General features: G+C 51.1%; 1 protein-coding gene across 1 annotated transcript; it reads left to right on the top strand.

Moving 5' to 3' along the window:
* The first annotated feature begins 1,969 nt into the window (after positions 1-1,969).
* On the top strand, positions 1,970-14,170 carry STUB1 (STIP1 homology and U-box containing protein 1). The gene is made up of 6 exons (XM_037218631.1): positions 1,970-2,258; positions 4,627-4,831; positions 6,362-6,489; positions 9,633-9,821; positions 11,901-12,017; positions 12,910-14,170. The coding sequence occupies exons 1-6, from the start codon at positions 2,118-2,120 to the stop codon at positions 13,033-13,035; spliced, it is 906 nt and encodes a 301-aa protein (XP_037074526.1). The 5' UTR covers positions 1,970-2,117; the 3' UTR covers positions 13,036-14,170.
* Positions 14,171-15,110: the final 940 nt, after the last annotated feature.

The raw sequence follows: 15,110 nt of genomic DNA, 5'->3' as shown, positions 1-15,110 counted from the left end.
ATAATGTTGGCAGTATCTGAACGCTTAAAAAATATCTATGACGCAATTACATAATGACGTATTGAGGAGCATCTGTACTGCACAGGGAAATGCTGTTGTCTGGAGCAGTCTCCTACACTTAAAAATGATGTTCCACATTTGTATGGGGTTTGTGGTTTGTAGGTTTGTGTATGTTTGTATGCATGGGGTTTTCCACATTGGTACTGAAGTATCCACCTTGAAGCTCATTCAGTGCAGTTCACAGCCCTGCGCTCCGTAATACCTAAGTTTCTCTAGTTCCTGGGCTACAGCCGGCGAAGATGCACAGACCATTTCGGGGAGACTTCCAAGGTAACCCAGGCATCCATGACGCTATAATCGCGTCATTCAAATCCTGTTGTCCTATTGGCCATGATCAAGGCCAATAAAAATGTTTTTGTCGAGTCGTTCATATCTGGCGTTCGTGAGCACTAGTTCCAAGTATGACGGCTGCCTATTGGCAAGGTTATGCAAGGCGTTGTGCGATTACGTAGCATTACAATGACGTATTGAGGAGCAAAATTACCCAACACAAATTGTATTGGCTAGAGCAGCCCTTACCATTTAAATGTATAATAACAGTTATATGTGAGCTTATTTAACGATATGTGACGCTTACTTCAGTGTATTTAAATATGGGACATTCTGCTCAAAAAGGACACCAATAGTTATAAATGAGCTTATTTCATCATATATGGTTTTGTATATATGTTTTATACGTTTTTATCACATATGTTTTCATCATCATGATTATTGTTTCAACATCCTTAAATGAGAAACATTCACGTTAAAGGAATGCTTCACTGAATAAAAGTGAGATAAATGAATGAAATCGAATGTTCAAAAATCCTTCAGTTGCCCTCACTGTACTATCGTCGTCGTAGGGGAGACATGGTAACAGTGTACCAGCTGTTTCACGGAAGTGTGTTCCTGTCGGAAGAGAAGTTCCTGACAAAGCACAACTCGGAGGCGACGAGAGGACACCAATGGAAGCCCAGAAAACCTCGAGCTAGGACTCTCGTCCGTCATAACTCGTTCAGCACGCGGGTTGTCAACGACTGGAACGCTCTTCCACACCCGGTCGTGTCGTCGACCTCAGTTGAACAGTTCAAGTCTAGGCTTGATACGCACTGGGCTGACATCACGTACGACGTCCCACACTGAATCTTCCCATAATTTGAGACTGTTTGGTTACCGGACCGGGAGCCTGACGAGACCAGGACCTACAGGCCTAGTGGCCTTTTACAATTCCCGATCACCATAAGGTAAGATAAGGTAAGGAATGAATAGATGAATGAATGGAATAAAAAGAGGCGAAACCAAACCAAAGTTGAAATATCACGGAGTATTTTTGAACTATTATGTACATCTCCGAGGACGCAAATTGAAGTAGCTTTTATTCGGAGAGGAATCAGCCTTTTGGGGGTAGGTTCGGTGAACCTTATCGCCTTAGCCCCCCCCCCCCCCCCCCCCACGTTCTAAAGAGTGACGCTCCCCCAACTCAATATGTATGGCGCCACCCATCACGTATGTAGGTGTGTACCCCGCAAATAGGCAAACTTGAGGTTCTTTAATAATATACGCATGCAAACCATGGTGTGCTAGTACAACCCATCCCAGAAATGTAAAGTTGAGCGCGATCGGCCCGAAGCAGGCGGTAGTGGTAAATTGTGTTATTCATGACTTACTTGTAGAAAGAAAACTTTTGATCCAATTGATCCATGATCATTTAGTTTACTTTGCGCTATCTGCGAAGTAGTGTCTTTCTTTTGTTACAAGTTTTCTTTTCATGAGGTCAATAGTTTTTGCCACAATATTTGGAGTGTATTGTGACAGTAAATTAGTTCGACCTGCTGGGCAGCTGCATACTTAAATGCGATCTGGACGCAGCAAAGACCTTCATGCCGCATCCACAAACATCGGCTCTGCCCCGCTTGTAAAAGTCGTTATGATAGTGACCTGTAATAGACAAAGAGTGGGGTGTAGGGGAAGGTGTGCATGAATAGGAAATTCACCGGTATTTTCATGTAGTGGAGATTGCTTGACTGGTCAAGTCACCGAGGCGACTTTGTCAAAAAGATTGGTCAAAATTCACAGATATGGAGCGAACTAAGACGGCCAAGAAGCCACAGACTGGTGACGAGCCAAAGCTTAGTGCGCAACAGCTGAAGGAGATGGGAAACGCTTTTTTTGCCACAAGAAAATTCAATGATGCCATTGCCTGCTACAGCAAAGCTATTGTAAGTGACTGGTGGCTGGGTATTCCCAAGTGGTTAGACCAGTGCAAGTCCTAAAAAGTCCATTTTCTGTACTGGATGCTTACATGAATTTGGTGTTCTGAGTCTGGAAAGCGCTTGCTCCTATTCATTCTGGGTCAAATTGTGCTCAATTTTAGACTGATAAGATAGGCTATATGTGCAAAGACTGGGTCTGACCATGCAAACAAACTCACTGCCAAAACACATGATTTAACTACTCCTTTGATAATGTTTATTTGGGGGAAGATTGATTGTTAAAACATGAGATATCCAATTTTGCTGTGTTAGTCATGAACAGCTGAAAATTTTCTGAACAGTAATAAAAGGATGCATGGGTTCCCACTACAGTTTTCTCAGGTATGTTACAGCAGCCAATATGACTGCTCCAAACCTTTGATTTTCATATGGTGTTCATAAGGGAGGGACACTTACATGTAACAAGTCAAAGAAGCAAGTTCATAAAAAAGCAAGGATGCAGAAACCTTCAAAATGGTATGTGAGGGGGGAGGGGTGGGAAATAAAACTAGAATGGAAACAAAGGGTCTTCCCCTCCCCCACCATCACCATGTCCTGGATGCACACCAGGTTACCTAAATCCCATATGTATTACATACCTTGCTCTTAACAAGTTTTCTTGCTGAAGAACCATGTTAAATGGGTGAACAGCAGTATTCCTGCCCTGATGTGCTGTAGTTTGAAGTACTATTCCTGACATTCATGTAGTCTGTGCAGAAAATACAAGGGCAAGGTTAGCCTCATTACTTATCAAAATGCAAAATTCAGCTAAGGAGAATTCAGTTGTGGTGTTGCATGAACCTTTCAACCCAGGCTTGGATAGTATGCTGGTGAAAATTTAGGTTGATATGAAAAAGGCATGTCAGGATCATATCAGAGGCATGTCAGCTTAGGTCCCAAAATGGATGTGTCAAAAATCCTCCCTTGGTTTTGCCTGGTGTAAATGTATTGGCAAACAAGCAAGTCAACCAAGTAACATGATGAAACTGACCCAATATTTGTATGCTGATATGCACATGACAGACACTAACTGCTGCTCTTCATGATGAAACTGACCTGGTGATGAACATGAACATTTAACATGATAAAAATGTTTGTATGCTGGTATGCACATGACAGACACTAACTGCTGCTCTTCAGCACCACATCTTATGGTGTGATGTCTTTCAGCACGCCTATGCATTGTACTTTCAGAGCAGCTTGGCAGCAGCAGCCAGTACATGGCTGTATAGTGCACCCATGTGTGTTTAATAATGGTGCAGAGGCCCATTACGCTCAAAGCAAGAAACATGCAAACATGTGAAATGGGCCATAACAAAGGGAAAGCATCCAAACTGTTAGAATGCCTTGATATGATCACAGGCCATCTGTGAGGTGCAAAGGTGTAATGACTTATGTCTGTCCCTGACAACATGGCCATCTAATTTGAAATAACTTGATCATAATCAAATAGCATGTAAAGTTTGTAATAGGAAAACAAATGTGAGAGCTGTTTACTGCTATATATATTTATCCTGTTAGTGATTGCCAATTAATGACTGCAAGTAATGGAACTGGGCCAAATGGTATATTCAAAGGTACATTTTATATTGATATATTATAGAATCGATCTCTATGACTAGCATTGTAATAAAGGGTTAAAGTCTGAGCCAGGGAACAGCTGATGTCTTTTGTTCCCATAACAGGTTGTAGGACATAATGGCTTGTTGGTGAATGTTTGGATATTGTCGAAATAAGTGTTCATGCAAGAATGCACACAGGCTGCTATTTCAAGAGGAAAAATAAGGCGAGACAGACCTGCATCAGATATGCCACAGCTTTGCATGTTCAATGAGTGGTGGTGTTGTCCAATGGCTGCTGAGTCATCTGGTGGGTCACCAAATTGGCTCAAATTGTTTATATGTAGATAGCTCTATAACCTCTATGTGTGTTATGCAGTTCCAGTTTTCAACTTTTGTTTTGAGTAAGATTCACCTTAGACTCCTTTTCCTTTTGTTCAGAATCATTCAGAATTGATTGCATCCAGGTGGAATCAAGTGCAGGTGTACTCCCATTGACATAGAAGCTGTGGTCCTGGAATTTGCAAACAGCTTGATGAAAAAGGTTATTCAGTCTGCTGTTGATGCATACACACCTGGTCAGCCATGTTCCTGTTGAGTTTGTCGTGGCCAGTCGCTTAGAAAAATTATGTGGCTACTGTCGTCTGTCACAGGCAGGAGCTAGTACAGAGTCAGCGCTCTGTGCTCACAGATGCCTGGAAGTACCATTATGTTTGCAGGTAATTTAACCAAAATAAGACCAATCTTTGTTTGCAACGTCTTGCCCGTGGTTGCAGATAAAGAACCCGAACGTGCCGCACTACTTCACCAACCGAGCGCTGTGCTACCTGAAGCTGCAGAGGTGGGAGCTGGCGTGTGCCGACTGTCGGCGCGCCCTGGACCCCGCCATGGACCCGGGCAACGTCAAGGGACACTTCTTCCTGGGCCAGGCGCTGCTGGAGCTCAACGCTTATGACGAGTCCATCAAACACCTGCAGAGGGGTAAGGTGGGGTGGGGTGGTGGGCGGGGGTTAGGGGACCGCAGGCTATCAGTGTGGCGCAGCTGGGGGCACCTGCAGAGAGGTAAAGTGGGGTGGGGTGGTGGGCGGGGGATGGGAGACCGCCGGCTGTCCATGTTGCGCGGCTGGGGGTATTTCACTGACTTCGAACACCTTGGGTATTGCCTGCAGCGCCCTGTGATCGCAGCCTGTAATTGTTGGAGCGAGGAATTAAGGGAGTCATCGGTAGCTGGTGTATTGCCATCCAGGTATTGCCATGCCACCATCTCTGTATGCCTCATTACTGGTGCCGGCGCAGGTTCCATGAAATGACCCTCGAGCCCTGAAAATCGATGAGTGGCGTAGAAAAACTGCATCACATGAAAGGTTCTTGCTGAACATGCCGTAATGTTTCATACAGTTTCAACATAATTCAACATCGTGCATCTGAAACATTCCACTACGTCAACACAGTCCAAGGTCAAGTCAATTGGAGGTCAAAGGAGGTCAATTCATGCAAATTTTTAATTTCCGAAGCGCCGGTCCGTTGATTCACACGATGGTGGGAACAGCGTTTGATCGAGACCACGAGCACCACTTATCTCTGGATAAGTCTGTCGTAAATCGGCCAGCAAACACAGCTCCCGAACAAACAGCTGCTGGTGCCGATAGTGGAGCGGTTAAGCTGCGCACACGTGAAGCCATATCACCGCGGCAGCTGAGCGCGTCGTGAAGCCCCGGTGACGGCGATGTCAACCGATGGATGTTGTACCTGAAGAAGATCGGATTTTGAGACCCACAACTGTGCTAGCATTAATAGAGTAGTATCGATTGCAGTACAACGCATACCATGGGCAAGGCATAATTATATACTTTATAAAAATATGGGGAAGTGTCCGCTACCTCTCGATAGCACTGACGATTAGCCACTGTGTAGGAGCTGCTTTTATGTTGAAGATGAACGCAGCCTCAACTTCCTTACATTGACAGCGCAGCCTACTCATTGACTTGGGCCTTGTCGTAGTGATCAGGCTACTTCATCATTGGTCGGGCTCTTGTCTCACGGACGGGCTGTATACTCATGGGCCAAACTCCCGAGAGCTGGCCGGGAGAGCTCATGTCTGAGTGGCCGAGATAGCTCGCTGTCTGAGTGGCCGAGATAGCTCATGTCTGTGTGGCCGAGATAGCCCGCTGTCTGAGTGGCCGAGAGCGCTCATGTCTGAGTGGCCGAGATAGCTCGCTGTCTGAGTGGTCGAGAGAGCTCTTGTCTGTGTGGCCGAGAGAGCTCCTGTCTGTGTGACCGAGATAGCTCGCTGTCTAAGTGGCCGAGAGAGCTCATGTCTAAGTGGCCGAGCGAGCTCCTGTCTAAGTGGCCGAGAGAGCTCCTGTCTAAGTGGCCAAGAGAGCTCCGGCCTGAGTGGCCGAGAGAGCTCCTGTCTAAGTGGCCGAGAGAGCTCGCTGTCTGGGTGGCCGAGGTCCGTGCTCCTGGCCCGGCTCCCGTCTCGCTGACGCTGGGCCGCTCCTCTGGCGGCAGCCCACGACCTTGCCCGCGAGCAGATGCAGTTCTTCGGGGACGACATCGCCGGCCAGCTGCGCCTCGTCCGGAAAAAGCGCTGGAGCACGCAGGAGGAGCAGAGGATTGCCGGCGAAATTGAACTCCAGGTAACCAGGTGACGCCGAAACGCGCAAAAGTCCCGATAAATTGCAACCGTAGCCAACGATGTGTCGTCTAGGCGTGGGCTAGCCAGTTTGTCCAAAGCATGGCCCGTTCTTGTTTGTTAGTGTTGATGTGTTTTTACTGTTGTGTAATGCCAATGTGACGATTTGTGTAATGCCAATACCGTTGGAGCCAATTTAGGAAACATTTCTGCGCTCTCGGAATCACGAACATTTGTGATGAACTGATAGGCTTAGAATCAAAGCTAAGTGAACAGAAATGCCGCAGGTGGGCGTAAGTCAAACTGATAAGAATCACATTTTTCCTGAATGTGGGCGAATACTTTGGGCTGCGTAGTCTTTTTTAAGCTGGCCTGTATTCGTTCTCCGACCATGGCCTATATTTTGTGAGTGACGCTGGGTTACGGTGAATATGAGGTAAACGCGGCATGCCGCCGCGCTGCAGTTTTGCGTTTGTTAGCTAGAAACATTTACCAAGCCTACGACCGCCCGTCGCACCAGCCCGAGTCGATGCTATGACAAACTCCAGGCTGGTAAAAGAGTCGCCGAAAATGTCTGGATCAAACTAGTACAAATTCTCTCGAGGGGATACTGCCGACATGTTATCGTACGTGGCTAGGGTGACGGAAAACATGACATACCCAAAAGGAGCGCAGGCTCGCTTGTCAGTTGTTCTTGTACTGTCAGTGGCTTAAGACAAGTTAAGGTACTTGAAGATAAGGAAATGCATCACAGGCTGGCAGGTAAAGTTTGAGTATCATGATACTGGCATTACTGATATGTCTTGTGAGATAGGTAGTGTGCAGGCTATGACATAGCTGCATGACCTACAGCAGTCGATGCGCGCCCAAAATCCCCAGGCTATGACATACACATCTTCCTGGCCTTGGTCTGGTGAAATATGTGGCCTGGCAAGAGATCTGGCCCAGTTCGCTGCCAGGATTTGTGCACACATTGTGGAGTATGACACTGGGTATTTTCACCATTATTTATGTTCCAAAGCACTCTCTTGGTCAAGTCAGTGCCCTATGGTCAAGGCGAGTGGAAGGTGTTGCCATTTTACTACTATTCCACCTTCTCACACAGCACGCGAGATGTCTAACAACGAAGTACGTGTAACGCGTGCCATAGGGAGTACACAAGTCTACATCAGCTCTAGGGATTGTACAGCGGATCTTAACTGTGCTGCAATGATGTCAGTAACAAAATATTACATTTACAGTTTTGTCGTGAAGTTCGTGTTATGCCCATATTAAGAACATTGCACCGGTTACTGATGTTTTGGCCAAACAAAGAAGAAAAACGACTCAGATCTTGTGTTTTGTCATCACATTAAAAGAGCATCAGTAACTCGGCCATGTTGCGTACTGCGCTACAATCGCGGTTGTAAATCACGCGTAGACAACGCAGGATTTTAGTCATAGCCTTCAACTTTGTTTTGATACATAAGTTTTCCTAGCTATGCACATTCTGTTCAGCTAACTCATCTATTCCTAGGAGCTTTTACACCACGCGCTATTTACGTCAAGGGTGGCAGGAAGGCCTCTTGTACTCAGCTACCGAACAATGTGCGATGTATCCTAATTCAGTTGAACAGGTTTCGTTAAAAGCTGGTCAAGGGCTGCCTTTTAAGCTGGCCGGTTGATTCGTTCCTGCTGTCATTGGTGCCTTAGTGACTCAGAGACAACTCGTACTGCTGCAATCCCAGCGCTTTGTCAGTCTAATTTTGTCAATTGAATTGTCAATTGAATCCCAGTCTAACCTGTACCTTTTTGGGCAGTTGTGACCGCGTAGTCCGAGATAGAAATCTGCCAAGCTTTGTGTCAGTTTGTTGCTGTGGACTTGCATGCTTTAGTGCTGCTCAGTGGGATGTGCACCCACGCCAGTAGCGGACTGCAAAGTAACCCTTTAGTAGCCAGGTGTTGTGGGTCCCGCAGATGACTGATGCACCGGACCCGTGGTTCTTGTGTGACGTCATGGGCGCGGTGTGCCCAACGCAGCGGCGTGTCCTGAAGCCCATCATCATCATCTCGTATCTCGTTTTTGGCCAAGCAAACGGCGCGTAAACCGGGCCGCGCCGGGCGTCGTTTCTAGTGTTGCCCGGCTCGCCCTTCCCTGTACAGTGCGGCGAGCTTGTGCCGCACAGCCGTAGTGCCTGCTGTGACATCGGATCGCCCTGAGTGTCTGACGGGGCTCTCCTGCCAGGCACGGCGCTGGTTCACACAGCGTCGTCTGGAGAGCCCGTGGCGCCATGAGCGTTTGACCGGGCTCTCCTGCCAGGCACGGCGCTGGTTCACACAGCGCCGCCTGGAGAGCCCGTTGCAGCCCGAAGACTGCGATTTTGGCCGAACTCATACGATTGTTGGCCGCACGTAACCGCCGTGCGGGCTGTAGTATGGTGGAAATCGCTCTCAATAGACGCGAGCGCCCAGATCGAGCACCGGGCTCAACTGATCGGTCGGTCGATATACCATGTTTGTATGTATCACCATCTTCTCATTTTCACCCGTCCATGCCCGATATTCAGAAGAATTTCGAAATCGACGCACCCTTATTTGGGATGTCTTGTGACAGGTGCCGTTGATTTGGGCCATAGGACCCCAGTCCATAGTCTTCCCTTCCTAACGGCTTCCACACTTTATTTGCTAACCCGTGACTGGACGTATGAAGGCTACACTGACTTTTGACGGCTAGAAATGAACAGTGTGGATTACAAACCCCTGCCGGTTTTGATCCGGAGTAGTGAAACACAAACTTTTGTCCAGAACAGAAAATTTAGGCAAATTCAGAAATTCGAATAACTCCAAAATGTACTTCCACAATGGTGTGTTAGACTTAACAGTAGAAAAAACGTCAGTAAATTGAATTAAAACTCAAATAGGGTGAGAAGTTGTCCTTTGCTATATGGTCTGTACTTAGTTGTTGGCCTACTAATCTTGTAGGGGTGGGAGTAAGGAATCAAAGCAGGCAATACGAGATGAGAGTAGAGGTGGGAACTGACGTTATTGTCGCGGGTGTTTCTTGCCTTACCGTCGGTTGCGGTGTATCCATGTGGTGAGGGTGCGCGTGACTGGTGGCGCGGTGGTGCCACGTCCGCCGCTGACGGCCGGGTGTGGCGCTGCCGCCAGAGCTACCTCAGCCGCCTGTTGCTCGACGACAAGGACCGCCAGGTGGACGCCCTGCTCTCGGACCAGTCAGCCGCCGGCGACGGCGCCGACGACGAAGTCGAGGCGCGCGTGCACCACATCGAGCAGCGCTGCGACGAGCGCATCGCCCAGCTGAACGAGCTGTTCGCCAAGGTCGACGACAGCAGACGGGTAGGGTGGCCCCGGCATGGGGCTGAGGTGGACAACAGCAGACGGGTGGGGTAGCCCCAGCAGGGGACAAAGGTGGACAGCAGCAGACGGGTGGGGTGGTCCTGGCAGGAGGCAGAGGTGGACAACAGCAGACGGGTATGGTGGCCCCGGCATGGGACAAAGGTGGACAACAGCAGACGGTTAGGGCGGCCCCGGCAGGGGCAAAGGTGGACAATAGCAGACGGGTAGGGTAGCCCCGGCAGGGGGAAAAGGTGGACAACAGCAGACGGGTAGGGTGGCCCCGGCAGGGGGAAAAGGTGGTCAACAGCAGACGGGTAGGGTGACCCCGACAGGGGCAAAGGTGGACAACAGCAGACGGCTAGGGTGGCCCCGGCAGGGGAAAAGATGGACAACAGCAGACGGGTAGGGTAACCCCAGCAGGGGCAAAGGTGGACAACAGTGGACGGGTAGGGTAACCCCAGCAGGGGCAAAGGTGGACAACAGCAGACCATTGCCATTGGTTGGTCTGGTCTAGGGCAGCGGGTCCCCTGCTGTCAGTAACAGCAGTTGTTTTGCACGGCCAGTCATCCCCGATCTCCAGGTTCGCCGCCCGCTGCCACCGTAGTCGTACATGTTGATAAATGCGATGCTCTGAAGAAGCGATAGGCTTGTGGAGGAAGATCACACCACGACCAGATATCGTGGTAATGAATGATCTTTGATCGCTGTTCAGTTTTCAGTAACAATAAGCAATAAATAAAATAGGTAAGCAATGCAAAATGAATACGTTTGCAGGGAGTGTGTTCGATGTACCAGAACTCTAAAAAATTGCAGTGTTAACAATTAATTGTAAAATTTGTAAAAATGTAAAACAAGCGTACAGCATGCTCTAAAGCTGATGAGTCGGGTTCGCAGGTTCCGAATTGTTTGAATGGATTAGAATCTTTCGAAACCTTTAGTCGTGAAAATCAGGATGGGAATGATAAAACCGCACTGGAATCCCGGGTCATGTTTTGAGTGCGCAAGTAACTGTACTGAGGCGTGCCCAAGGCCTAAAACGTCTTCAGATGAACCAGATGTGCTCGTGCCGTACGTGTCGGCACTGTGCCGGGCTGACTTGCCTGTCCTGCGTGTTACCGCAGTGCGGGAGTTATCGCCGGACCAAACTGCCGCCCTGTTGGCGGTCACTCGCCAGAAGCGTGGACATGCCTCAGTGCGGCTAGTGGCATGTCCAGAAGCTGATTGCTGGCAGGATTCCAGTGTGGTTTTGTCATTCCATGCGCTCCTGGTTCTGGCCCCATTTCCCGACAGTCCCTCGCGTCGGCCTGCGAACGCTGGCGCCACCTTCCGGCGGACGGGCCATTGCGGGGTCTGGTGGGATCCAGTCACATTTTGTAACGTTTCCATGCAGTGATAAACCCTATTGAGGGAAAAACATCATGTATACACATTGCTTTGTGAGGCGCGTCTCCATTTAGGAAAGCCTGTTCCACGGCCACCTGGCTTTACTGGCCGGTGGCTGTGCCGCGCCGCGAGCGCGCGAGCGCCGCTGCGGCCCCTGCCGGCGACAGCGGTTAGCGGCCGCTCTGATCGGTCAGAGGACCGAGCGGCATCAGCGCATCAGAATCGTCTCGGCTCGGATCGGATCGGATCGGATCGGATCGGATCGGATCGGATCGGATCGGACCGGGTCGGGTCGGATCGGATCGGTCAGCGCATGCTCTGACAGTGCCAGGCTGTATGGTAAAATACTTCCGGACTATTTGTTTGCATGGACGCATCGTTCTCCTGTTACAATATGCACCGAAAAACGATTTCTGGTAACTTTTAGTTGTAATGCGATGTAAGAAGAAACCGTCGTACTGATTGCAGTCATCTTTCTGTGTGATTTCACGGGTGTCGGTCGGAAGACGCCGACATGGTGGTATAACTTATGTGCCAACCCCTGTCGGCCATCGCCCTGCTCGCACCGCCTCCGGACCGCAGGCTCCAGCTCGTTGATGAAGCTGGTTGACTTGCCTGTGTATCTGACAGGGAAATACATCCCATTGACGTCGTCGTTCACAACGCTCTTTAGAACAGTGACTTTCTGTCCTCCAGAAAAGGGACGTGCCCGACTACCTGTGTGGCAAGATCAGCTTCGAGATCCTGCGAGATCCCGTCATCACGCCGTCCGGCATCACCTACGACCGGAAGGACATCCAGGAGCACCTGTCGGTACGAGCTTTATGTGCGGCGTGCGGCAAACGCACTGCTCGTGCTGCGATGGCGGGCGGACCCCTGGCTGAACTAGTACGCTTTCACCAACTACTGTTCACCACCAGTAACCGGGACTACGCTCGCTCGTTTGTACTGCGTTTCTTACCTGGCCCCTGCGTCCGTTTTCTTTCGCATTGCTTGGGAGGGGCAGGTAGGGCCATAAGTTACGCCTTTATTTTCGAGTAAGGTTGTCGGCACAGGCTCGTGTCTCGCGAAGCGTCTGACTGGAAGCGCTCCTGGCCATCTGCCCTTGGGTGGCGGGTCGGAGGAAGATACGAACATGCCACCCTGCGCAGCGTGTGCTGGTCCCGCCGCCACGGTGGTCCGCCGTGGCGGGCACCCCGGCGCCTTTGGACTGGATTGGCCACGTAGCGTGCATGCATTCGTTAAGTGGCGTCAAGAAAGATCGGTTCTCAGTAAAGCTGATCCGGGGTCCCTGTGGCCCCACGTGTGGTACCAGCTGCCGACTGCTGTCAAATCGTTTGCCGCCTTCCTTTTGTTTTTCCGCGGTCACATTGTGACAGGCAATTATTTCCGGTGGTCAGACACGCAACGTCAACATCTGACTACCCCGTTCTGTGTGGCGTATGGATGGGCGCCGTCTTTAAAAGCCGCTAATTGGTGTGTTACCTCGGCCAGCGTGTCAGCCGGGGTTCTCCGCCCCAGGGCTCGTTGGACTGCTGTCGGACGGTGAAGGCCGTGTGTTTGGGCCCCTGGCTAGCGCGGGACGCCCCGCCCGCTGGCGATGGCCGTTGTGAACGGGTGGGTCTGGGACGACCGTGGCCGGCGGTGGCGCTCAGTATTGATCACTGGACCTGACCGGCGGCTCTGTCGCTCTGTCCGTCGGCAGCGCGTCGGACACTTCGACCCGGTAACCCGTGCCGAACTGACAGCCGACCAGCTGGTGCCCAACCTCGCCATGAAGGAGGTGATCGACTCGTTTCTGCAGGAGAACGAATGGGCCCTGGACTACTAGGATGATTGGACCAGTGACACGGGCGGGGGAGGAGGAGGAGGAGAGGAGAGAGGGCGGCAGTCGAGTGGGAAAAGTCCAAGCTCTGGCGTCAAGTTCCCATTGTCGTGTGGAGCGATGGCCTAGTGGTGTGTGCTTGGCTCGATTTTTGTGGTTGAAGAAGCGCCATACTGCAAGATCCAACGGGCGGGCAGCGGTCCGCGCTCGGCCGATCTCCGCTGGTGTGGCGCGGGTTCGGCTGTGGCCGGACCGTCGATCTCTACCGTGTGATGTACTGCTGGCTCGGAGGCCGGCCGCGGCTGCCGGCGCCACGGACCGGACGTGGTCTGCGCATGCGCCGGCTGGTGCGAGGTGCGCTCCCACCGCCGGTCGGCCCGCGCGGGCCCGTGCACTCCCGGCTGGCGCGCCACCACGCCTCGCTGGGGTGGGAGAGGAGGGGGGCGTGCGGACCGGCCCCAGACACCGGAAGCCTGTTAGGGAATAGCACGATGCCTGTTGCCGGCGCAGCCCCCCCCCCCCCCCCCACACACACACAGAGAAAGCACGCCTCGGCGCGCGTGCGATGGCCTGTGGGCCGGCTGCTGGGTGATCCACGGGCGGTCGAGTGTGAGGAAGGAGGCCGAGCGTCGGCGGCGCTCTGGCGTCCCGCGTCGGCCCATGTCCGGCTGGTCCCGCGTCGGCCCATGTCCGGCTGGTCCCGCGTCGGCCCATGTCCGGCCGGTCCAGCGTGGCCCATGTCCGGCTGGTCCAGCGTGGCCCATGTCCGGCTGGTCCAGCGTGGCCCATGTCCGGCTGGTCCAGCGTGGCCCATGGCGGCGTGCGGACGTCCAAGTCAAGTTCAGTCGGCGTGATCGGTTTGGCTGGCTATAAGGGTCTCAGGAGGCATGAAGAGACGCAATCGATGTGTTATGGGTGTTCATGATGCTTGATTCGCGTTAATATTAGTTCGCCCGCGACATACATTGATAGTGTGCTTGCGGCGGAATGTTCAGGCTCAGATGGTGGCAGACCGTGGGCTCCAGGACAGTGTTCCGGCTGTCATGTTAAAGAGTTATGGATGACTGGTGAAACGTATTGGTTAGACCAAGCCAGCTCACGAGGTCATCGTGTCAATACACAGCCGTGCGGCTGCAGCCTACGAATGTCACATTACACAGCAAAATGCTCCCATCTATCATCGTCCCACCTCTCCCCTAATGCTTAGATGGACTGGCCCGGGGTGTCCATGTCGCAGCATTGTACGGTCCAGGCCTCTGCAGTCCCGTCTGGCCAAGGGCCGAAGGCAAAATCACACGGTGAAATGGAACAAAACATCGTGAGTGCTAACCCATGGAAACTGTAAGGAAAACATTCGTTGAACACAAAAGTGAAGCAACACGAGTGTCTTCACGTTCGGTGCGACCAAAACCTGCTTTTCACTTCTTTCACACTATCGTGGCTCGAGTACGACGAACTCTCCTGATTCATTTGACATGTTTTTTTCATAGTGTAAGAATTCGCCAGTTTTGATCTGAAAGTACCGCTTCCGCTACCGCTACTGGTACTGCTGAAATGAATGGATTGTCTTCGTCCTAGAATGTGGGAAACATTCAGATTCCCGAGTGTCCTGCCCCCCCCCCCCCTCCCCCCTCCCCACCCACCAACAAATATCTTTGCCAGGCTAGCAGCACATCTCTCAAATTCTAGTTTGAAATTCCTGGATCTTTACAATCTGGCTGAAAGTTGGTAGGCTGAAAGAACTTGACATTTCAAACTTACGTCTCGAAACCAAAACAAACTAAGGTGGACATTCAACCCTTATCTATGTTATCGGTCAAAGTTCATGGCCAAAAGGGGTGGACACTTTCGATCGGGCTCGACATCTGCAGACTCTAGACCAAGACCCAAACCTTTGAAAACATAAAAAGCTTATATGGGCACCCAAAACATCCTGAGCTGGTGTGGGCCAAAAGTCGAGGCCATGGCAGGATTGGCGCTGGCCCCGCCACGCCTGGGTGGGCGCCTGTGACGCTCCGCTCTTTATTGTCTTTCCTGTTCGTTTCAAGCCAGTGCATTTATGCAACACACCTCTGGATGTC

Source organism: Pollicipes pollicipes, unplaced genomic scaffold (assembly GCF_011947565.3).
Source record: "Pollicipes pollicipes isolate AB1234 unplaced genomic scaffold, Ppol_2.1 Scaffold_4219;HRSCAF=4965_pilon_pilon_pilon, whole genome shotgun sequence".
NCBI lineage: Eukaryota > Metazoa > Arthropoda > Thecostraca > Pollicipedomorpha > Pollicipedidae > Pollicipes > Pollicipes pollicipes.
This window is presented reverse-complemented; position numbering and strand designations above follow the sequence as displayed.

Bases quoted from the DNA above. Each gene is read 5' to 3' on its own strand.
- STUB1 (XM_037218631.1), top strand. From the start codon at position 2,118: ATGGAGCGAACTAAGACGGCCAAGAAGCCACAGACTGGTGACGAGCCA. The intron at 4,832-6,361 runs GTAAGGTGGGGT...CTCTGGCGGCAG, and splicing joins CATCAAACACCTGCAGAGGG to CCCACGACCTTGCCCGCGAG. The intron at 9,822-11,900 runs GTAGGGTGGCCC...TCTGTCCTCCAG, and splicing joins AGGTCGACGACAGCAGACGG to AAAAGGGACGTGCCCGACTA.